This window comes from Dermacentor variabilis, chromosome 2 (assembly GCF_050947875.1).
Source record: "Dermacentor variabilis isolate Ectoservices chromosome 2, ASM5094787v1, whole genome shotgun sequence".
NCBI lineage: Eukaryota > Metazoa > Arthropoda > Arachnida > Ixodida > Ixodidae > Dermacentor > Dermacentor variabilis.
This window is the reverse complement of record NC_134569.1, coordinates 105,634,587-105,657,746: the sequence shown is the minus strand read 5'-3', so window position 1 is coordinate 105,657,746 and position 23,160 is coordinate 105,634,587. Positions and strand designations below refer to the sequence as shown.

Sequence of the window (23,160 nt, the reverse complement as noted above, 5' to 3'; positions counted from 1 at the left end):
GAAGTAGAGAGACGGGAGAGCACTTTACTCAACAGAAGAAATCGGAGCCCTCCTCTTGGCGTCCGGGGGCAGCTGTTTTTATACTCTCGCAGTTGAGGACAAGAAGGAACCCCTCAATAGACGAGCACGTGATTGTACAATGGGCTAATGGTGACGCACACTGTCGTAGCGCCGCCGGTCGGGCACAAAGACTGGAAGGAGAGGGTGACCCCCTGCTGTCGCATCGCCGCCGTTCGGGCACAATGGCACATACACTCACACACGCACATGAAGACACGTGGCATCGGAACATGCCTGGAAACGCCTGGAAACGCCTGGCGGGGAGCGTTGCGGCGACGCCGAACGGGCCAAAATGTCTGCCGCCCCGCCGCAGTCGCGCCGGCAAAACCGCGTGTCGCAGGCGAAACGCAACAGACCGCCCCGCCGGGGGAAGGAGATCCCGATGGACAGGGGACTGCATCCGCTGTCCGGAGGGATGTCGCTCGATGATGCTCATAACCGAAGTCGGGCGTCCCTCGACGTTTCTTGAGCGCAGCGCACAGAGAAGGCCTCGTTCTCTCGTTCAGGTTCGCACGGGACACTGCAAAGTGACTTCGGGAGAGTTCACATTTTTGTTCTCGTTCCCGGCAAGCGTTAGAACTACGCTGAAACACAACCGCTCAGTCAGCAAGCACGGCACAACCCTCACTAAGCCCTGCCAGGCTCTTTCCCCTTTTTATACCACTGCCTAGTTCCTTACAGTAGTCTAGCATCACTCAGAACGCGTCCACAAATTGAAAAATTGCACTAGAAAGCATATCATCACTTTGAAACACTAAACAAAAGCAATATGTTAAAAAAAAAATCCTGCCTCAGGAAGAAAAACATCAGTAACAAACAATTTTGAGGCTGATTCCTACGTTAGGGGCTTCGACTTAAGCCATCGGCGTTACCGTTGAGACTCCCCTTTTTGTAACGCACCTCAAAGGAATATTGTTGTAAAGCGAGGCTCCAGCGCAGGAGGCGGCCATTTTTGGGAGAGATGGTCTGCAGCCATTGGAGAGGGCAGTGATCCGTCTCAATGATAAACCTCGAGCCGGCTAGATAGCATGACAATTTCTGAACGGCCCACACGAGACACGCACACTCTTTCTCGGTGGCGCTATACGCCTGCTCACGACTGGTCAGCTTACGACTAGCATACAGGACGGGGTGTTCTACTTCTCCATTTTCTCGTTGGCACAGTACAACGCCCATGCCTCGCTCACTAGCATCGCACTGAACAATGAACCCTTTTGTATAGTCTGGCGATCGTAGCACAGGCTGGTTTGTTAGGGCACTCTTTAGGGCGCTAAAAGCTCTTTCCTTTGTTTAGTCCCAGACGACTGTTTGAGGCTCTGTTTTTCTTAGAGCATCCGTCAGGGGAGCCGCGATATCAGAGTACCTAGGGATGTACCTCTGATAGTAGCCGGCGACACCCAAGAACGACCGAATATCGGTCTTGGTGCGCGGTTGCGGAAAGTCTCGCACAGCGGCCACTTTTATTTCAGAGGGGCGGCGACGACCCTGACCAATCACGTGACCGAGGTAGACAACCTCGGCCTGTGCTAACTGGCACTTAGGAGCCTTGACTGTCAAGCCCGCTTCGCGCAGGCGGGTTAGCACTGCCCGCAAGTGTGTCATATGCTCAGACCAGGATGCGGAGAATATCGCTACGTCGTCTAGATACGGTAAAGCGAATTCTTGCTGTCCCCGCAACACTTTATCCATGAGACTTGAAAAACAGTATGGCGCGTTCTTCAAACCAAAACTCAACACTTTAGGACGGAATGTTCCCATTGGTGAAATGAACGCCGCATACCTACTAGCCTCTTCTGTAAGTGGAACCTGCCAATAACGCCTGACAAGATCTAGGGTGGAAATAAACTGAGCGCTACTAACTTTCTCAAGGCGCTCCTCGATGTTAGGGATCGGATAGATTTGATCCTTAGTGATGGAATTAAGCCTGCGGTAGTCGACGCAAGGACGAGGTTCCTTGCCCGGTACCTCAACTAAAATCAAAGGGGAGGTATAATCACTCTCACCTGCCTCAATAACACCGAGCTGTAGCATTTTCTTTACCTCAGCCTCCATAATATCGCTCTGGCGGGGTGACACCCGATACGCCTTGGATCGTACTGGCTCTGTGGAGGTAAGTTCTATATCATGAGTAAGTACAGAAGTCCTACCAGGCCTCTCAGAGAACAGACCTTGAAACTCTTGTAATAGCTGGTGTAGTTCGGTTTTCTGCTCAGGCGACAGCGGCGCTTTACTGATAAGGTCACTAATGACTTGACCGGTGTCTTCCCTGTTCGTCACTGAGCCTAGTCCCGGAAGCTCGACCGGAAGCTCTTCAGGAACGTTTATCATCATGCACACCACTGCTTCCCTTTGTCTATAAGGTTTGAGCAGATTACAGTGGTAAACTTGCTGTGCTTTCCGCTTTCCTGGCAGACTTACCACGTAGTTAACGTCCGACAGTTTCTGAACAATTCGCGCTGGGCCCTCCCACTGCACGTCTAGTTTGTTGTCTAGCGATGTGCGCAATATCATGACCTCATCGCCAACCTCAAAACGACGGGCCCTGGCTGTCCGATCATAATAAACCTTGGCCCTCTGCTGGGCCTTTGTCATTGCTTCACCTGACAACTCCTGTGCCCTTCTTAAGCGTTCGAGGAGCTTAAGCACGTACTCCACCACGACTGGGTCGTCGCCCCTACCTTCCCATGATTCTCGAAGCATGCGAAGCGGAGACCGAAGCGAGCGACCGTACACCAGTTCAGCTGGCGAAAACCCCGTAGCCGCATGCGGCGCGGTCCTTAAAGCAAACATCACCCCAGGCAGACACAGCTCCCAGTCAGTTTGATGTTCAAAACACAAGGCTCTCAACACGCGCTTCATGACGGAGTGGAGCTTCTCAACGGAATTCGACTGTGGGTGGTACACTGAGCTGTGTAACAGCTTTACCCCACACCTTTCGAGAAAAGTTGTCGTCAAAGCGCTAGTAAACACGGTGCCCTGATCTGATTGGATTTCCGCAGGGAAACCAACTCGCGCAAATATGGACAGTAGTGCATTAACTATCTCAACTGAGCTGAGTTCTTTAAGCGGCACTGCTTCAGGGAACTTTGTCGCTGGGCAGATCACAGTCAAAATGTGTCTGTACCCCGTGGCTGTTACCGGCAGAGGTCCCACTGTATCAATAACGAGCCGTCTAAAAGGCTCCGTTATGATAGGTACCAATTTCAACGGCGCCCTTGATTTGTCCCCTGGTTTGCCCACCCGCTGACAAGTGTCACATGTCCTCACGAAATGGTCTGCGTCCCGAAAACACCCTGGCCAATAGTACTCTTGCAAGAGACGGTCCTTAGTTTTCTTAACTCCTAGGTGTCCGGACCACGAACCCCCGTGTGACAAGCGCAACAGATCCTGACGATAGCATTGAGGCACGACCAGCTGATCGAACTCCACTCCTCTGCGGTCTAGATACTTCCGGTACAGGACTCCACCCCTTTCCACAAAACGCGCAGTTTTCCTGGCGATACCTTCTTTGACATTGCAGCGCACGTTTTCCAGGCTGCCATCCTTTTTTTGCTCGGCTATCAAAGCCGACCGGCTGACTTTTAGCAACCTATCAAGTCCGTCTGACGTAGGCGCGATGAGCAAATCAGTAGATAGCTCTTCTAACTTTCCCGTGTCGGGCGTTTCCTCTCCAGTATCTGGCGCCTTTAACGTTACAGACTCAAGTTTATTCAGTTCGGGCGTGCTCGGAATATCAGCTTGCTGCGCCTCTGACCCTTTTTCGTTGTTTGATAACGTCGGCCCCGCAACTACCGCCTTTGCAGCGAGCTCCCGAACCTTCGATCTGGTTAAGGCCTGAACACTAGCTTCACCAAACAAAAGCCCCTTCTCGCGCAGGAGGTGATCGGACCTGTTTGAAAATAGGTACGGGTACTGGGGTGGCAGCATAGATGACACTGCCGCCTCTGTCTCAAGCGCTCCGAAAGGTCCTTCAATAAGCACCTTTGCTACTGGCAGACACACGCTATGAGCTTCCACGGCTTGCTTGATCCACGCGCACTCGCCCGTGAACATATGGGGTTCTACGTAAGATGGGTGAACTACATCCATCGTAGCTGCGGAATCGCGAAGCACTCGGCACTCTTTCCCGTTCACGAGGAGGTCTCGCATGTAAGGCTCGAGAAGCTTCATGTTCTCGTCAGTGCTGCCTATTGAAAAAAACACAACTTTTGGTGTTGTTTCCGGACACTGCGCCGAAAAGTGACCCGGCTTCTGGCACGTATAACAAACGCCCGCTCGCCTCATCTCGAACCGCTTTCTGCGTTCGGCTTCGGCTGCCGCCGTCTCCTTAGGTTCGGTCGCACTGCTTCCACTCGCATCCGCACTACGCGTGTTCCCCTTTGCTCTCATGGGTGTGAACTTCGGCCTCTCGAACTTCGAGCCAAATTCACCCTTTTGACCATCCTTAGCTCCGCGAGCCCGACGCGTCACAAACTCCTCGGCTAGCTCAGCGGCTTTAGCCACCGTACAAACGTCTGGCCTATCCAAGACCCAGTATCGCACGTTCTCCGGTAACCGACTATAAAACTGTTCTAGCCCGAAGCACTGCAGAACTTTATCGTGGTCACCAAACGCTTTCTCTTCTTTGAGCCACTCCTGCATGTTCGACATAAGCCTATACGCAAACTCTGTATATGACTCACTTCTGCCTTTCTCATTTTCCCGAAACTTCCGACGGAACGCCTCCGCAGACAGCCGGTACTTTTTTAGAAGACTCGATTTCACTGTGTCGAAATCCTCTGCCTCCTCTCTATCCAAGCGAGCGACTACGTCGGCCGCCTCGCCGGGTAACAAAGTGAGCAAGCGCTGTGGCCACGTTTCCCGAGAGAACCCCTGCTTCTCGCACGTTCGCTCAAAGTTAACCAGGAACAAACCAATGTCCTCTCCAAGCTTAAACGGCCGCATCAGGTCAGTCATTTTGAACAATACGCGTTCTCCTGCACCGTGTGCCTGACTTCCATTACGAGCGCGTTCCATCTCTACCTCAAGACGCTTCATTTCCAAAGCGTGTTGACGGTCACGCTCTTCTTTTTCTTTCTGCTCTTTAAAATCGCGCTCCTGTTTCTCTTTTTGCTCTTTAAGTTCGCGCTCCTGTTTCTCTTTTTGCTCTTTAAGTTCGCGCTCCTGTCTTTTTGACCTCTCCTCAATAGTCTCAAGGCATTCCGACAGCTCGTCATCCTCAGCCTGTAACTCAAGAATAGCCTTTAGCAGTTCTGGTTTTCTGAGTTTGTCCGAGACATCCAGACCCAACTCTCTTGCAAGCTCCAACAATTTCGGTTTGCGCAACGACTTCAAATCCATGGCTGCTCTGAATGCTGCTTTCTCTACTGCTTACTATTGTCTTGCCGCAAACTAACCCGGCAGCAACGACAACCACAATTACCAGCTCTGTTTCTGACACTAACAAAAAGCCTGGCAAAGCTCAGAAGAAGAAAGTCCCGCACTCACCAAACCTTGCAGCCAAGAGTCCAGCGCAGTCGTTCCGCTGCAGGCAACCAGTCATCACACAGGGCTCGTTGCACTGCTCCCGGATCGTCGTTGAGCTGCTCAGCATACAGTCAACTGCATCTCTTCGCTGCTGGCCTCCGTTGTCGCGATCTCACCGCTGGCAGACAGTTGTTTGAAGTCGGAGGCGATCCCACCGCTGCCAACCAGATGTTTGGGATCGCACCGCTGGTACGATCTGTTGGGAACTCGGCGCTGACGCCCGTGGTTGTACCTGGGTCGCAAGCCCCAAGGGTAGCGTTGGCCTGGCGGCCTGGGGTACAACTGGAAGCATCCGAAGGTCCCGGCAAAGCATGAGTCGACTGGTAACAACAAAACAACTTGTTTATTTTAACATCGCAAAGAGTTGGCGGTCAGGTTGACCGAAGTAGAGAGACGGGAGAGCACTTCACTCAACAGAAGAAATCGGAGCCCTCCTTTTTGCGTCCGGGGGCAGCTGTTTTTATACTCTCGCAGTTGAGGGCAAGAAGGAACCCCTCAAAAGACGAGCACGTGAATGTACAATGGGCTAATGGTGACGCACACTGTCGTAGCGATGCCGTAGCACCATGACGAGCACGATCTCGTAGCACCCTGTCGAGCACGATCTCGTAGCACCCTGTTGTAGCGCTGCCGGTCGGGCACAATGACTGTAATGAGAGGATGGTCCCTGCTTTGGCATCGCCTGTTTCGGGCACAATGACTGGAATGAGAGGATGGTCCCTGCTTTGGCATCGCCTGTTTCGGGCACAATGACTGGAATGAGAGGATGGTCCCTGCTTTGGCATCGCCTGTTTCGGGCACAATGACTGAAATGCGAGGATGATCCCTATGCGGTCGCATCGCCGCAGTCGCGCTTGGAAACACCTGGCGATGAGCGTTGCGGCGACGACGATCGGGCCAAAAATGTCTGCCGCCCCGCCGCAGTCGCGCCGGCAAAACCACGTGTCGCAGGCGAATCGCAACACCGGCGACACCTAAGAACGACCGAATATCGGTCTTTGTGCGCGGTTGCGGAAAGTCTCGCACAGCGGCCACTTTTATTTCAGAGGGGCGGCGACGACCCTGACCAATCACGTGACCGAGGTAGACAACCTCGGCCTGTGCTAACTGGCACTTAGGAGCCTTGACTGTCAAGCCCGCTTCGCGCAGGCGGGTTAGCACTGCCCGCAAGTGTGCCATATGCTCAGACCAGGATGCGGAGAATATCGCTACGTCGTCTAGATACGGTAAAGCGAATTCTTGCTGTCCCCGCAACACTTTATCCATGAGGCTTGAAAAACAGTATGGCGCGTTCTTCAAACCAAAACTCAACACTTTAGGACGGAATGTTCCCATTGGAGAAATGAACGCCGCATACCTACTAGCCTCTTCTGTAAGTGGAACCTGCCAATAACCCCTGACAAGATCTAGGGTGGAAATAAACTGAGCGCTACTAACTTTCTCAAGGCGCTCCTCGATGTTAGGGATCGGATAAATTTGATCCTTAGTGATGGAATTAAGCCTGCGGTAGTCGACGCAAGGACGAGGTTCCTTGCCCGGTACCTCAACTAAAATCAAAGGGGAGGTATAATCACTCTCACCTGCCTCAATAACACCGAGCTGTAGCATTTTCTTTACCTCAGCCTCCATAATATCGCTCTGGCGGGGTGACACCCGATACGCCTTGGATCGTACTGGCTCTGGGGAGGTAAGTTCTATATCATGAGTAAGTACAGAAGTCCTACCAGGCCTCTCAGAGAACAGACCTTGAAACTCTTGTAATAGCCGGTGTAGTTCGGTTTTCTGCTCGGGCGACAGCGGTGCTTTACTGATAAGGTCACTAATGACTTGACCGGTGTCTTCCCTGTTCGTCACTGAGCTTAGTCCCGGAAGCTCGACCGGAAGCTCTTCAGGAACGTTTACCATCATGCACACCACTGCTTCGCGTTGTTTATAGGGTTTGAGCAGATTACAGTGGTAAACTTGCTGTGCTTTCCGCTTTCCTGGCAGACTTACCACGTAGTTAACGTCCGACAGTTTCTGAACAATTCGTGCTGGGCCCTCCCACTGCACGTCTAGTTTGTTGTTTAGCGATGTGCGCAATATCATGACCTCATCGCCCACCTCAAAACGACGGGCCCTGGCTGTCCGATCATAATAAACCTTGGCCCTCTGCTGGGCCTTTGTCATTGCTTCACCTGACAACTCCTGTGCCCTTCTTAAGCGTTCGAGGAGCTTAAGTACGTACTCCACCACGACTGGGTCGTCGCCCCTACCTTCCCACGATTCTCGAAGCATGCGAAGCGGAGGCCGAAGCGAGCGACCGTACACCAGTTCAGCTGGCGAAAACCCCGTAGCCGCATGCGGCGCGGTTCTTAACGCAAACATCACCCCAGGCAGACACAGCTCCCAGTCAGTTTGATGTTCAAAACACAAGGCTCTCAACACGCGCTTCATGACGGAGTGGAGCTTCTCAACGGAATTCGACTGTGGGTGGTACACTGAGCTGTGTAACAGCTTTACCCCACACCTTTCGAGAAAAGTTGTCGTCAAAGCGCTAGTAAACACTGTGCCCTGATCTGATTGGATTTCCGCAGGGAAACCAACTCGCGCAAATATGGACAGTAGTGCATTGACTATCTCAACTGAGCTGAGTTCTTTAAGCGGCACTGCTTCAGGGAACTTTGTCGCTGGGCAGATCACAGTCAAAATGTGTCTGTACCCCGTGGCTGTTACCGGCAGAGGTCCCACTGTATCAATAACGAGCCGTCTAAAAGGCTCCGTTATGATAGGTACCAATTTCAACGGCGCCCTTGATTTGTCCCCTGGTTTGCCCACCCGCTGACAAGTGTCACATGTCCTCACGAAATGGTCTGCGTCCCGAAAACACCCTGGCCAATAGTACTCTTGCAAGAGACGGTCCTTAGTTTTCTTAACTCCTAGGTGTCCGGACCACGAACCCCCGTGTGACAAGCGCAACAGATCCTGACGATAGCATTGAGGCACGATCAGCTGATCGAACTCCACTCCTCGGCGGTCTAGATACTTCCGGTACAGGACTCCACCTCTTTCCACAAAACGCGCAGTTTTCCTGGCGATACCTTCTTTGACATTGCAGCGCACGTTTTCCAGGCTGCCATCCTTTTTTTGCTCGGCTATCAAAGCCGACCGGCTGACTTTTAGCAACCTATTAAGTCCGTCTGACGTAGGCGCGATGAGCAAATCAGTAGATAGCTCTTCTAACTTTCCCGCATCGGGATTTTCCTCTCCGGTATCTGGTGCCTTTAACGTTACAGACTCAAGTTTATTCAGTTCGGGCGTGCTCTGAATATCAGCTTGCTGCGCCTCTGACCCTTTTTCGTTGTTTGATAACGTCGGCCCCGCAACTACCGCCTTTGCAGCGAGCTCCCGAACCTTCGATCTGGTTAAGGCCTGAACACTAGCTTCACCAAACAAAAGCCCCTTCTCGCGCAGGAGGTGATCGGACTTGTTTGAAAATAGGTACGGGTACTGGGGGGGCAGCATAGATGACACTGCCGCCTCCGTCTCAAGCGCTCCGAAAGGTCCTTCAATAAGCACCTTTGCTCCTGGCAGACACACGCTATGAGCTTCCACGGCTTGCTTGATCCATGCGCACTCGCCCGTGAACATATGGGGTTCTACGTAAGACGGGTGAACTACATCCATCGTAGCTGCGGAATCGCGAAGCACTCGGCACTCTTTCCCGTTCACGAGGAGGTCTCGCATGTAAGGCTCGAGAAGCTTCATGTTCTCGTCAGTGCTGCCTATTGAAAAAAACACAACTTTTGGTGTTGTTTCCGGACACTGCGCCGAAAAGTGACCCGGCTTCTGGCACGTATAACAAACGCGCGCTTGCCTCATCTCGAACCGCTTTCTGCGTTCGGCTTCGGCTGCCGCCGTCTCCTTAGGTTCGGTCGCACTGCTTCCACTCGCATCCGCACTACGCGTGTTCCCCTTTGCTCTCATGGGTGTGAACTTCGGCCTCTCAAACTTCAAGCCAAATTCACCCTTTTGACCGTCCTTAGCTCCGCGAGCCCGACGCGTCACAAACTCCTCGGCTAGCTCAGCGGCTTTAGCCACCGTACAAACGTCTGGCCTATCCAAGACCCAGTATCGCATGTTCTCCGGTAACCGACTATAAAACTGTTCTAGCCCGAAGCACTGCAGAACTTTATCGTGGTCACCAAACGCTTTCTCTTCTTTGAGCCACTCCTGCATGTTCGACATAAGCCTATACGCAAACTCTGTATATGACTCACTTTTGCCTTTCTCATTTTCCCGAAACTTCCGACGGAACGCCTCCGCAGACAGCCGGTACTTTTTTAGAAGACTCGATTTCACTTTGTCGAAATCCTCTGCCTCCTCTCTATCCAAGCGAGCGACTACGTCGGCCGCCTCGCCGGGTAACAAAGTGAGCAAGCGCTGTGGCCACGTTTCCCGAGAGAACCCCTGCTTCTCGCACGTTCGCTCAAAGTTAACCAGTAACAAACCAATGTCCTCTCCGAGCTTAAACGGCCGCATCAGGTCAGTCATTTTGAACAATACGCGTTCTCCTGCACCGTGTGCCTGACTTCCATTACGAGCGCGTTCCATCTCTACCTCAAGACGCTTCATTTCCAAAGCGTGTTGACGGTCACGCTCTTGTTGCTCTCGCTCTTTCTGTTCTTTACGTTCACGCTCTTCTTTTTCTTTCTGTTCTTTACGTTCACGCTCTTCTTTTTCTTTTTGCTCTTTAAGTTCGCGTTCCTGTCTTTTTGCAGTCTCCCTCTCTTCAATGGTCTCAAGGCATTCCGACAGCTCGTCATCCTCAGCCTCTAACTCAAGAATAGCCTTTAGCAGTTCAGGTTTTCTTAGTTTGTCTGAGACATCCAGACCCAACTCTCTTGCAAGCTCCAACAATTTCGGTTTGCGCAACGACTTCAAATCCATGGCTGCTCTGAATACTGCTTTCTCTACTGCTTACTATTGTCTTGCCGCAAACTAACCCGGCAGCAACGACAACCACAATTACCAGCTCTGTTTCTGACACTAACAAAAGCCTGGCAAAGCTCAGAAGAAGAAAGTCCCGCACTCACCAAACCTCGCAGCCAAGAGTCCAGCGTAGTCGTTCCGCTGCAGGCAACCAGTCATCACACAGGGCTCGTTGCACTGCTCCCGGATCGTTGTCGAGCTGCTCAGCATACAGTCAACTGCATCTCTTCGCTGCTGGCCTCCGTTGTCGCGATCTCACCGCTGGCAGACAGTTGTTTGGGTCCCACCGATGGCATCGGTTGTTGGGAACTCGGCGCTGACGCCCGTGGTTGTACCTGGGTCGCAAGCCCCAAGGGTAGCGTTGGCCTGGCGGCCTGGGGTACAACTGGAAGCATCCGAAGGTCCCGGCAAAGCATGAGTCGACTGGTAACAACAAAACAACTTGTTTATTTTAACATCGCAAAGAGTTGGCGGTCAGGTTGACCGAAGTAGAGAGACGGGAGAGCACTTTACTCAACAGAAGAAATCGGAGCCCTCCTCTTGGCGTCCGGGGGCAGCTGTTTTTATACTCTCGCAGTTGAGGGCAAGAAGGAACCCCTCAATAGACGAGCACGTGATTGTACAATGGGCTAATGGTGACGCACACTGTCGTAGCGCCGCCGGTCGGGCACAAAGACTGGAAGGAGAGGGTGACCCCCTGCTGTCGCATCGCCGCCATTCGGGCACAATGGCACATACACTCACACACGCACATGAAGACACGTGGCATCGGAACATGCCTGGAAACGCCTGGAAACGCCTGACGGGGAGCGTTGCGGCGACGCCGAACGGGCCAAAATGTCTGCCGCCCCGCCGCAGTCGCGCCGGCAAAACCGCGTGTCGCAGGCGAAACGCAACAGCGGCCACTCCCTTTTGCGCCCGAGTAAAGGCGGAACCGCATGGCGCGATTTCAGGCGCAGGCGCGATTGACGCGCGGATGGTGGCACGCGTGCGTCATTTTGACGCGTACCTAGCATGATCCGTCACGAAATCGCGCCGCCGCGTGCTGCTGCTCGGAGTAGAAAAAAATGTCGCTGTCTAATTACACTAAGATTAGTTTTTATTGTAGTGTTCTCAAAGTTTAAGGGCATATTATATATGCGGTAACAGAGACAATTCATGTCGTCGAGAGTTACGTTGTCCGGCAACGCGGAAAACGCGACGCGAAAGCGCCGCCGCGCCGCTCCCTTTTTTCGTGCGGGTGCTCGCGCGTCGGCGGCAACACGGGCGTTTGCCGCGAGTCGCGTTTTTTGCTCGCGAAAAACGCGCCATGCGGTTCCCTGCCGTTTGGCGGCGTTATCAGCGCGACACTCGCGCCATCTCTCATACTATTCGGCAACTACACCGACCGAGATATGCAAGCGTCCCCACAAGGTCAGTCAGAAGTTTGCCTTGGTGATCGTCCTTCCCGACAGTGCATATAAGTTGTCTGGGCCTTGAAGTATAACAGGTCATTGCAGTGATGTGTTGTAAAATATTTAATAACCTTCGTTAATGAAACTGATATTTTAACCATGTATTAACACATGGCCCTTTCTTGTGTTTTTCTTTTATTTAGTTTACATTAATTAGATTGAATTCACTGACGGACTCGTATTTATGTAAAGGAGCTGCAGAATGTGCCGTTTTGATGGTGCTTATTTGTCTATAATCTGTCTAAGCGCGTTTGTGAAATTGATTTATTGCGCGAACGTTTTCATGTCACCCCATGCTATCCTCTCATCATACAATTTATTGTTTGTGGAGATGCTGGCGACACGATTGTTGGCAACATTTCTAATTTCATCATCCAGATAAATCACTCACTCACTTTTTCAAAGCGTAGCCATCCCTCCTTCGCTACACGCAGTGGTTACTGCCATGTTGTTCCTGTTAAAACGGATTCCAGAGAGTCAACGAAACAGGAGCCACGGTGCACGAGTAAAATACCCGAACGTGATTCCACTCCGCAATAAAATATAAACGTGTGGCCATCTACTTGACCACACCACACCTGCGTCTGCAAAATCTATAAGCCAGTGCGAGCAATACGTTCATTACGGTTTATAACCACAATTATAGGTGGCAATATCTAGCTGGCAATAGGCTGCTTAGACGGCTTAGAACCACTGTTGGCAGCCTCAAACGTCAGCTTATTTGGCGATGCCGCTCACGGGTACCTAACGGCATGGTTCTTGGAATGTTGCAGGGTGTGGAAACGCGGCCGTTTGAGTTGTCCTTCCTGGAGCGGCACCCTCCTCACGTACTGCTCGTCGCGGCCACGGGAGCCCTCGCCGCGTCTGGCGTCACTTGTGTGGCGGCCTACTGCGTCTGGAAGGCAGTCACCGCCCTGCGGAGGCCGTAGACCGACTTAGAGGGCATTTAGCAGAGAAGCATCTTCGAGACACATCGCAGACCATGGGGCCTCATCGCCACCAGACCAGATGGCGAAATCACTACCGAATAACTTTGTTGCCTCCTCGGAGCCAGTCAGATATACGACATTATCTAAGAAGACGGTGGTGGTGCGCCCCGCTTGGGGGCCACCGAGAATCCCATCTCGATGGTGGCCGGTGCTGCACGCTTGGCGAGTGAGGCACTCTTGAAACAGTATACAGAGTTATCGCAGATCGGGAACTTTGCACTGGTATACCATTCGCGGAAAAGGCTTGACAGCAACGCGCAAGCGCACCACCGTGTATCCCACTCTTCTGCGCGTGCGCAATGGCACCACTTCAGTGATGCACTTGTAGGTATGCAGCACGTACTTAAATGACGTTCTGTTATGTACAGTTGTAGCAGTAGAAGAATATGGCTCTGCAGACGGCTGTATCGACAGGAGCCGGTTCTGCTCTAATGGATGAGAGGCACGGCATACGACGCGACGTCCGATACATTGTGGGACGAGGTTGAAGACTCTTGAAATTTTAATGAAATGTGTTTGAAAATTCTTGGACGGTTGTTGGTACGATAGGTGGCACCTTAAACCGCGTGCGTAACCGTACCCTGCGTTGTAGGAGAGGAAGGAAAGGTAGGCAGTTCTGCTACCTATAGACACAGCGGTGGAGGTTAAGGGATGAAAGGAAAGATAGGCTAGGAGCCGCATTCGCCTGCTCAAAGCTGCTCCCGAAAAGACCGTTTCGTGGTACCGAGTCGGCGCAAGGACTTTATTTCCAAGACGCACAGCTGTTTATGCCCAGAGCGCTCGCAACCAGTTTTAAGCAACTGCAGTGGTGCCGAGTACCGTCTTGTCTTCGTGCCGCATTTCCGACCTGCTATAACTTTCATTAGCAATGTTATTTGCACATGCCAATCACACGTTGATCGGTGCACACTGTGCCCTTTCTGGACTTTGTACCGCAAAGCTATGGCTGAGCTTCCGCCACTAATTGATCAAATAAATGTTTTATTTGACAAATAATGGCTGTCGATAAAAGTGAAGGGGGAAATAAGATGGCGTCTTGAAAATTACGCCTTGAGTGGAGAACCAAGCGGTGTAAGGAGCTGCGTAATCCCTGTGTAAGCAGCTGCATCTCTCCCTGAGGTGGCACAAAGAAGGAAGTTCCATCGCTGTGATCTCATTGACCAACTTTCTGGATGGAAGTCTCGGTTGTCCGTAGAAGTTTGCAACAAAGTATTCCAAGGTGAAAAGCCTTTCCAGTTGTCAGAAAAAGTGGGCCTGCTAATTAAAACATGGCTCCAGGGCCCACAATGAGCTCCTTGTGGTAGGCGAGTCACAGTTCAGTTGTATTTACAATTGGTAACGTTTGAAAGTACCACAAATCATTTTTGCGTGTATGTGGTGTGACAACGACAAAGTTTCTACAGCCCTGATTTTGGCAAAACAAGTCTTTATATCATTCATCACTGGAAAAATATATTCAAGAGAGAATTGTGAATGTGCCTTGGCTGCCTTTTAAGCTTACAATTCTGTCCAAGTCTTAGAAGGTTCTTTCTCTGCACTGTTTGCATTATTTGAAAGAAAGTATACACTGTACTTAGTGATGTTCTCGAAAAAAGCTAATTGGTCCCTGTAACCGTTTATAAACATTTCAACTACCCTTTTAATGGAGACAACCTTATTTTTTACTGCATCAAGTGATAACTAAAATTTTCAAGTTCCCTGCAAAAAAGTTGCATTTACTAAAGACCCGCTGTATTAGTCGTGTTCATAGCAACAATACTGAATCACATTTGTGTTTCTGAATTAAACTGCATGTTTTACTGCTCTCTTAAGCATCTATGAGCCATTATGCAACGTTGTGCCTGCATAGAGACAGCAAACAGCCCTGCTGCATGGTGTTTTATCTTCCTTAAAATGCACTCTCCACACACTTTCAATCAGAGCTGCTGTCATTAGTAGCGCACGCAACCATTTAGAGTGCAGTTTACCTCTGGTGATAGTGGTATTTATTGGGCATAATCGGTCGTGGAAACGGCATATGTGTATTTTGCATATGGATCCATGCCGTTTCATACCAGGAAAGCCTACTGGCACATACGATGCGCATGCAGTGCAACGTACTCGCGGCCCGTGGAACAAGGGAAATAGAACCGTGCATTTGCGGCAATATTTCAGACAGACACGCTTATTAAGTGCACTGCTACAGCCGGCATGCATTGTATAGTATGCTATTGAATATTGTATAATACGAATATTGTATAATACGGCAATCTCTTTATTAGCACTGTTCCTGTTGGAAATTTGTACTTTTTATGTCTTTACCGTTTGAAATAGCCCCCTTGCTTTATGCCCTGCCATAGGGCATGTAAAGTCATTTTGAATAAATAAATAATACTGATCCACTAGCATCACAAAACAATGGTCCTTTGAGACTCTGGAAATGTACAACAATTTACAGGCACGGTGCTCGAACCAAGGTCGATCCAAATAGGTTGCGAAGCTTCAGGCGAAAAGCGGTTCAGTACAGATTGTCACCGACATCAGCATGGGGGGTTATGGGAGCAGCGATTGAAGCGCGACTATGTTTGGAGGGAACAAACATTGGGGAAAGAAAAAAGCGTTTTTTAATTCAAGCGAGGCACGGTTAGATTCATTCAACGAAAATAAAATTCCTGGTCAATTTTATATATTCGTGACGAGTTAATAAAATACAAGTTTATTCAATTTTATTCTTATTAATAAATGCATTTATTTTCGGCGCCCATCGTTACAGGGGGCGTTGACGCGACACCCACTCGCAATGCAATGCACGTCTTGAAATGGGCAGAAAGGCGCACTCGTAAAGTTCACCTGTTGAAATACGCCCCCCTCACAGTTTGTGCTTTCTTGCTAGTCGAAGTTTGTCTGAATTTGGTGACACGGGTAGCTTCATCTCTTCTTAATCTGTTCAGTCAAAAGTAGTCAGTTACGACCGCCAGATAATTGTGTAGTTGTTTGCGTGGGACTGCGCCGGCCGACGAGCTTGGCTTCCAACGATAGGATCAGAACTCTACACCTAAAGCTTTCGTCGGCCTCCAAAGAAAGTATCTTCTGTGCAGGGGTGCGATTTCGACAACTGCACGGCTGGCTTTTCCTGCATCGCTTTCCGCGCTGAAAGCTCGAAACGCCCATCAAGTCGAATGGCGGGGCATTTGAATATATAGCTCAAAAGCAGGCAAAAAACAAAAACAAATTTCGCGCCTTCGAAAACAAAATAACGTCACTTCTGTTTTTAACGGACATGGCGTCACATTATTTTTTTTTTCTTCCGCCGGAAGTGTTCCCACCACATACAGATGGCGCTAAGCCCCATGAACTGTTTATGATGTACATGGTGAGGATGGAGAGGGCGCTAGAAGGAAGTAATATCGGGTTTAATCTCTCATACAAACAGGCAGGTACAGTAATAGAGCAGCAACTCCCAGGTTTTTTTTATGCGGACGACATTGTGTTGCTCGCTAACAAGCAAAGTGATTTGCAACGTCTGGCTAATATATGTGGACAGGAAGGCAACAATTTAGGTTTGAAATTTAGTGTTAGAAAATCAGGTGTTATGGTATTCAATGAAAACAGTGAACAGACAGTGGAGATACAGGGCCAAGAAATACCTCGGGTAACAGAATATAAATACCTTGGTATATGGATAAACGAAGGCAATGGATATATGGAAACACAGGAAAAAACCATAACAGTCAAGGGAAGAGAAATGCAGCCATAATGAAGCATAGAGCGCTATGGGGATACAATAGGTACGAGGTCCTCCGAGGTATGTGGAAAGGGGTAATGGTTCCAGGACTTACTTTTGGAAATGCGGTTGTTTGCTTTAAATCAGGGGTACAATCAGGACTCGACGGGAACCAAAGGTCAGTGGGTCGCCTCGCATTGGGCGCTCACGGGAAGACTACAAATGAAGCTGTGCAGGGGGATATGGGCTGGACTAGTTTTGAAGTGAGGGAAGCTCGCAGTAAAATTGAGTATGAAGAACGGCTGAGGAATATGGAAGAAAGTAAATGGGCTGGGAGAGTGTTCAGGTATCTGTACAGGCAAAACATTGATTCACAGTGGAGGTAAAGAACTAGGAAGCTTACCAGCAAGTATGCGGCCTGTGGGGTGGGCAACACAGCAACAAAGAAGGTCAAGCGGAAAGTCAGAGAGGCTGAATTATTCTCATGGGTGGCGGCAATGGAAAAGAAACCTGCCATGAGTAACCAGTTAAGAGGAAAAAACGAAATCAGGAAAGAAACCATTTATGATAACTCAAAGGGAAGCTCATTACTTTTCGAAGCGAGATCGGGATGCCTTAGAACACACACCTATAAAGCGAGATATAAGAAGGAAGAAGAAGCATGTGCTTGCTGCGGTAAAGCTAGGGAAACGACGGAGCATATTTTATTAGAATGTGAAGACGTCTACCCAGCGGTGGATTTAGGCACCACTGGCCTCCTTGAAGCCCTTGGGTTCAGCGGGAGCCGTGGTAAAGGAAACAGGTCCGCAATAGACATTAGCAAGAGGCGATTGGAGGATTGGTGGAAGAAAAGTAGGGAAACGACAAAAGACGGAGACGTACAAAAGCACAGTTCGCAATAGGGAATCAGAAAATTTGGACGTGGTAGTTCATATTGTTTTTTTTTTTTTCATTGGTTAACCTAGGTAGGATATTAGGCAGAATAGTAGCAAGAGCTTGGTGGCGCAACCCACCGCCCCGTTCCAAAGGGGACGCTCATAACATCCATCCATCCATCCATCCATCCATCCATCCATGCAGATGGACCGCCATGTTTTGAACGTATGGGTTCCTGTCGAAGCTTCGCTACTAAGTGTATTTACCTTGCTCGAACTTTGAGAATGGCTGAACAAAATCAGTGGACTGCAATGTATTATCTGTACTCAATGCACAATGTATCTGTACAATGTATTATCTGTCTGTCATCATCATTATCATCATCACCATAAGCCTATTTTATGTTCACTGCAGGACGAAGGTGTCTCTCTGCGATCCCCAATCACCCCTGTCCTGCAACAACCGATTCCAACAAGCGCCTGCGTATTGCCTAATTTCATAGCCCCACCTGGTCTTCTGCCGTCCTCGACTGCACTCTTCCCTTCTCTTGGCACCCGTTCTGTAACCCTAATGGTCCACCGGTTATCTAACCTACGCATCACATGACCTGCCCAGCTCTATTTTTTTCTCTTAATGTCAGTTAGAATATTGGCTGTCCCCATTTGCTCTCTTATCAGAGAGCTCAGTATGCACTTAGGCTGAACTGCGACACTTGGTTAAGCTCTACCTTAAATTGTTAAAAATAAAGGGGAATAATGAAAAGTCACTTTTTCTGCAACGCATGCATAGTGGCAGACGTCATACTTCGTATGAAAACCTCCAGTTGTGTTTCGTTACAAACTTTGGTACACATTACAGTTGATTAGTGCTGAAACCATTTGGTCACTACAAATGCCGATACTTGCATAAGCTTAGGCAAATACTGTTGTCTTGCAATTTAAAAGGAAGGTGTGGGAGAAAAATATGTAGAACACAAATACATTTTTTTGTGAACGTTGGGATAACTATATCAGTATTGGTGCTATGTATTGACAAAAAGTATTTTTTGCACCGTATTTATTACTTCTTTAAGTGATTATCAATTTGATGTTTCTGCTATATTACAGTGGCATGAAATCAAGGGCTTGACAGCAGCTCATCTGGTAGGGAACTAATTTGGCACAAAAAAGGACACTGACCACAGTCTAAGTGAAAATATTACTGTGGTTGCCTTTCTTAATCGTGCTTTTGTAGTGACATCTAAAACGAGAATTCAAATTTCAAGGATCGTAAACGTGATGAGTAGAGTTAACTATAGCACCTATCAAGCTAAAGCAAACATGGACAGTGAATGTCTACACCACACCTAAAGCAGTGCTTCCCAAGGTGCCTAGTAGCCGTAAGTGGGGGGAGTATTAGCTGAGCTACCAGCTAGTTTGCAGAGGAATAGGTCTAGAGTACAGCTTACAGAAGATGGCTACTACCTGTGGCCCAAGCTAGATCAAGCTGGAAGGTAGGTGTGTAATAGCTAGCTGCGTGCTTCCTGGGGTTCGATTTCCCTGCACTACTTGAATCAGTTCAAGAGGTGCTGCACCATGCCATTCGTTTCAGCGGCGCAGTTAATGGTGTCCTTTGAACCACGCCGTTCGTTTCACAAGGTGCAGGGGTGATTCACGATTTTGCTGCGCCCTCTCTACTGTATGTGCCGACTTGATGCGTACAGACAGGTGCGAAACAGCAGCGCTGCAGACGACACGGCACGCGTGCGCAAGCGCCGTTGTAGCCCGCTGACGCGCGTCTGCTGTGTCTACGTAAGCGCAGGTAGCACTTTCGCCTCGGAAGCTGATCATACCAGATGTTCAGGATCCTCTCAAACACTCCATGCAGATTAGTCGGACAACTGATAACGCTTGCACTGCGTCCCCACCTCGGCATTCGTTTCGAGTGTCGCGCTGTGCATGCATCGCAGAAATCGAGCCGCACAACCTCTGAACTTCTCGTGAATCGCCGTGGACTGGGTTGACAGTGGCGCAGGCGAATCGAACGGATCTGCACCACCCTGAACCTGCACTTCTATGTTTGCGTGTTGCGGTAGTACCGTGGCGCGTAGTTACCTACGTATGCTCACAACTGAGGTCTTTGCAGCAGATATATTTATTTGCGTGAATCGGAAGAGCCCGTGCCGCTCATGCACCTGCCAATATGGCCGCTGTGCTCTGCTGCACAAGGCAAAGAATGATCATTTCGGGCAGAGCAATGCAAGACCTTGAAAACTCTGATGACACAGTTGGCATCTACAAAGGGGCGCCGCGTAATCAAAGAAGTCTGTCTCAACGAGTGTCAGCGCGACACTCATTGCCACAGATTCATGCTTTCGACTCCCAGGCCGAGCGGCAAGTAAAAACACGGCCGCTCACTTTTGATCGTGCTACGCGCCGCAATTTCTGCCAATGAACGTGCGCCTCCATCTATCAATAGAGCATTTATGCGCTAACGAAGTCTATTACAGCAATAAATTATGCAGTCTGCTGTTTGTCGTATATCCCGCGATACACAAAACACAAGTACAAGCCACAACCATGCCACAACTGCAACAACTTCCAAAACAGGCTGCGCGCACTACAAGTGACCACATAAACGCTCCAAAGAACAAAAAGTAAACTAGATAGCTGCGTGAAAAAAATCTGTTCTACTAAGCATTTTCACAAATAAATAGAACGTATGAAACGTTACAATTCACTGATACGCTACAAAAAGGTACGCAAATGTTTTTGTACGGCATTGAAAGCTTGCGCCATCTCTTGGCACACAATGATGTCAAAATGCCTCGCGTCTTGAAAAGTTGCTAGTGCATTATTTCAATCACAAAGTCAAATTTTTGACATTTTGGCACAGCATAGCTGTGTTTCTAATTAAAAGAAAGTGTCTAATGGGGCTTTCACATGAGTCAACAGAGAGACTTCAGGTTTATATTACTGGAGCGTCAAGAAATATTGATTCAAATGGTGCAGTTCACTGGCTTTTGAGGCACGGTTTTCATATGTGCACTCCCTAGACTCGCACGGCTTCAGTTAACGCTCAGGCCTCTCCTCAAATCCTCGAACTAATCTTTCGCCTTTTACTAAAGATTACCGTGGGGAGGGGCATTCCAATGAGCCTATAGGCCAATTTTTGAGAGGCCCTGTCCGTTTGGGCGGGGCCTAGCAAGGAATCCAACATCAGAATGTGCCGGTGCCACACGCGGGCTTTCGTCGTTGAAGGATATCAGTGTTCCATTCGCTTGGCCAAGAAGGCGGATTGGATGTTGTACGCGTGTCTGCACCCCGCAGTGGGGTGGGTAACGCACGACGGGGCGGTTCTGACCGCTCCGGAAAAGTAAACATGGCGGCAACACTAGAAGCGGCTGTCGTCTGCCTCGAACCCTGAGCCTTTCACTGTGGAAGTTTCAGCAGTGTGTTCCAAACTGATGCTTGTGTTTGCTTTAAGTTTGTCTCCAGAAGCTTCGACATCAAAGTGTTCGTGACGCTTGCGCACCGTTTCCGAAAGCTATGCTCACATTTTCAGCGTGTAGGGGTGTAGAGTGGCTGTATTGACTGAACATGGCCTCGAAGATGTTGCGGCACAGAACACCTATATAAACTCAGATCCCGGTGGCCATAGTCGCCGACTACGGAGGAGGGCTCTGGGCCCGAGCCCCCTCCAGAATTTTCTCGGTGGGGGGGGGGGGCGATGCCCAAACATCCCCCTCCCCCCACCTAAAGTGTTATTGCAAGAGTTTTGCCACCCACACCATTTGTGGTTTCTTATGACTTGCCTCGACTTTTTCACTTAAATTTTATTGTGGCTAATTATATATCAATAGCTTACTGCATCATTGGCGTGGATGTGCACAGCGTTTATTTCATAGTTTGCTTTATTTCTGTAAATCCTGATAATAATAGAACAAGCGCATTAGAAGCACTAGCAACGGCTGCCTCATCCGTATCTTCTCACTTCAACATTGTTTTAAATTTCTACTGTAAACACCATGCACATACGGAATACAGGATATAGTTTATTATTATACTTTTAAAGAGAAGGAGTTAGCCAATTAACAATTATTTCTATAGGTATGGGTAGCTTATACCTAGAGAATGAATATGTTGCTGTATGTTCACCTCGTTTCAAATTACAACGAAGGCGCAAAATAAAACAACGGACTTAGGAAGGACACACGAGACAACCACGTCCACGTTCCGAAGTCCGTTGTTTTATTTGGCGCCTTCGTTGTAATCAGTAAATTATCAGAATAGCTCGCCTTCTGTAATCAGTAAATTATGAGAAGAGTTTTTTTTTCCAGCATTTCTTAATGGAAAGAGAAGCGATACTTACATATAATTCACGTGCATTTCACACGCCGTTGATAGGACTCTGCCGAAGAGGTCACTAAAGTCTAGTTTTTTTTTTCAGGGCCAAAAAAAATGCACGCTAAGCATTTTGAAACGAGGTGAACATACAGCAACATATTCATTCTCTAGGTATAAGCTACGCATACCTATAGAAATAATTGTTAATTGGCTAACTCCTTCTCTTTAAAAGTATAATAATAAACTATATCCTGTATTCCGTATGTGCATGGTGTTTACAGTAGAAATTCAAAACAATGTTGAAGTGAGAAGATACGGATGAGGCAGCCGTTGCTAGTGCTTCTAATGCGCTTGTTCTATTATTATCAGGATTTGCAGAAATAAAGCAAACTATGAAATAAACGCTGTGCACATCCACGCCAATGATGCAGTAAGCTATTAATATATAATTAGCCACAATAAAATTTAAGTGAAAAAGTCGAGGCAAGTCATAAGAAACCACAAATGGTGTGGGTGGCAAAACTCTTGCAATAACACTTTAGGTGGGGGGAGGGGGATGTTTGGGCATCGCCCCCCCCCCCCCCACCGAGAAAATTCTGGAGGGGGCTCGGGCCCAGAGCCCTCCTCCGTAGTCGGCGACTATGGCCACCGGGATCTGAGTTTATATAGGTGTTCTGTGCCGCAACATCTTCGAGGCCATGTTCAGTCAATACAGCCACTCTACACCCCTACACGCTGAAAATGTGAGCATAGCTTTCGGAAACGGTGCGCAAGCGTCACGAACACTTTGATGTCGAAGCTTCTGGAGACAAACTTAAAGCAAACACAAGCATCAGTTTGGAACACACTGCTGAAACTTCCACAGTGAAAGGCTCAGAGGTTCGAGGCAGACGACAGCCGCTTCTAGTGTTGCCGCCATGTTTACTTTTCCGGAGCGGTCAGAACCGCCCCGTCGTGCGGTACCCACCCCACTACGGGGTGCAGACACGCGTACAACATCCAATCCGCCTTCTTGGCCAAGCGAATGGAACACTGATATCCTTCAACGACGAAAGCCCGCGTATGGCAACGGCACATTCTGATTTTGGATTCCTTGCTAGGCCCCGCCCAAACGGACAGGGCCTCTCAAAAATTGGCCTATAGGCTCATTGGAATGCCCCTCCCCACGGTAATCTTTAGTAAAAGGCGAAAGATTAGTTCGAGGATTTGAGGAGAGGCCTGAGCGTTAACTGAAGCCGTGCGAGTCTAGGGAGTGC

The 23,160-nt window shown here is 49.3% G+C and overlaps 1 protein-coding gene and 2 non-coding genes across 5 annotated transcripts in view; 2 read left to right on the top strand and 1 right to left on the bottom strand.

Annotated features, from left to right (window-relative positions):
- LOC142572464 (amine oxidase [flavin-containing] A-like) overlaps positions 1-15,384 on the top strand; it is an 82,271-nt gene extending 66,887 nt beyond the window's left edge. For 2 of the 3 annotated variants that reach the window (XM_075681600.1, XM_075681599.1), the window contains one exon: positions 12,785-15,384. In XM_075681600.1, the coding sequence (XP_075537715.1) occupies positions 12,785-12,940 (156 nt within the window). In that variant the 3' untranslated portion in view covers positions 12,941-15,384. The remainder of the gene's footprint in view (positions 1-12,784) is intronic. The other variant, XM_075681601.1, reaches the window with a different exon arrangement.
- A 5,248-nt stretch (positions 15,385-20,632) lies between these two features.
- On the top strand, positions 20,633-20,755 carry LOC142573479 (U5 spliceosomal RNA). The gene has a single exon (XR_012826336.1). It is a non-coding gene; the product is annotated as a U5 spliceosomal RNA (small nuclear RNA).
- A 2,252-nt stretch (positions 20,756-23,007) lies between these two features.
- On the bottom strand, positions 23,008-23,130 carry LOC142573478 (U5 spliceosomal RNA). Its single transcript, XR_012826335.1, has one exon. It is a non-coding gene; the product is annotated as a U5 spliceosomal RNA (small nuclear RNA).
- Positions 23,131-23,160: the final 30 nt, after the last annotated feature.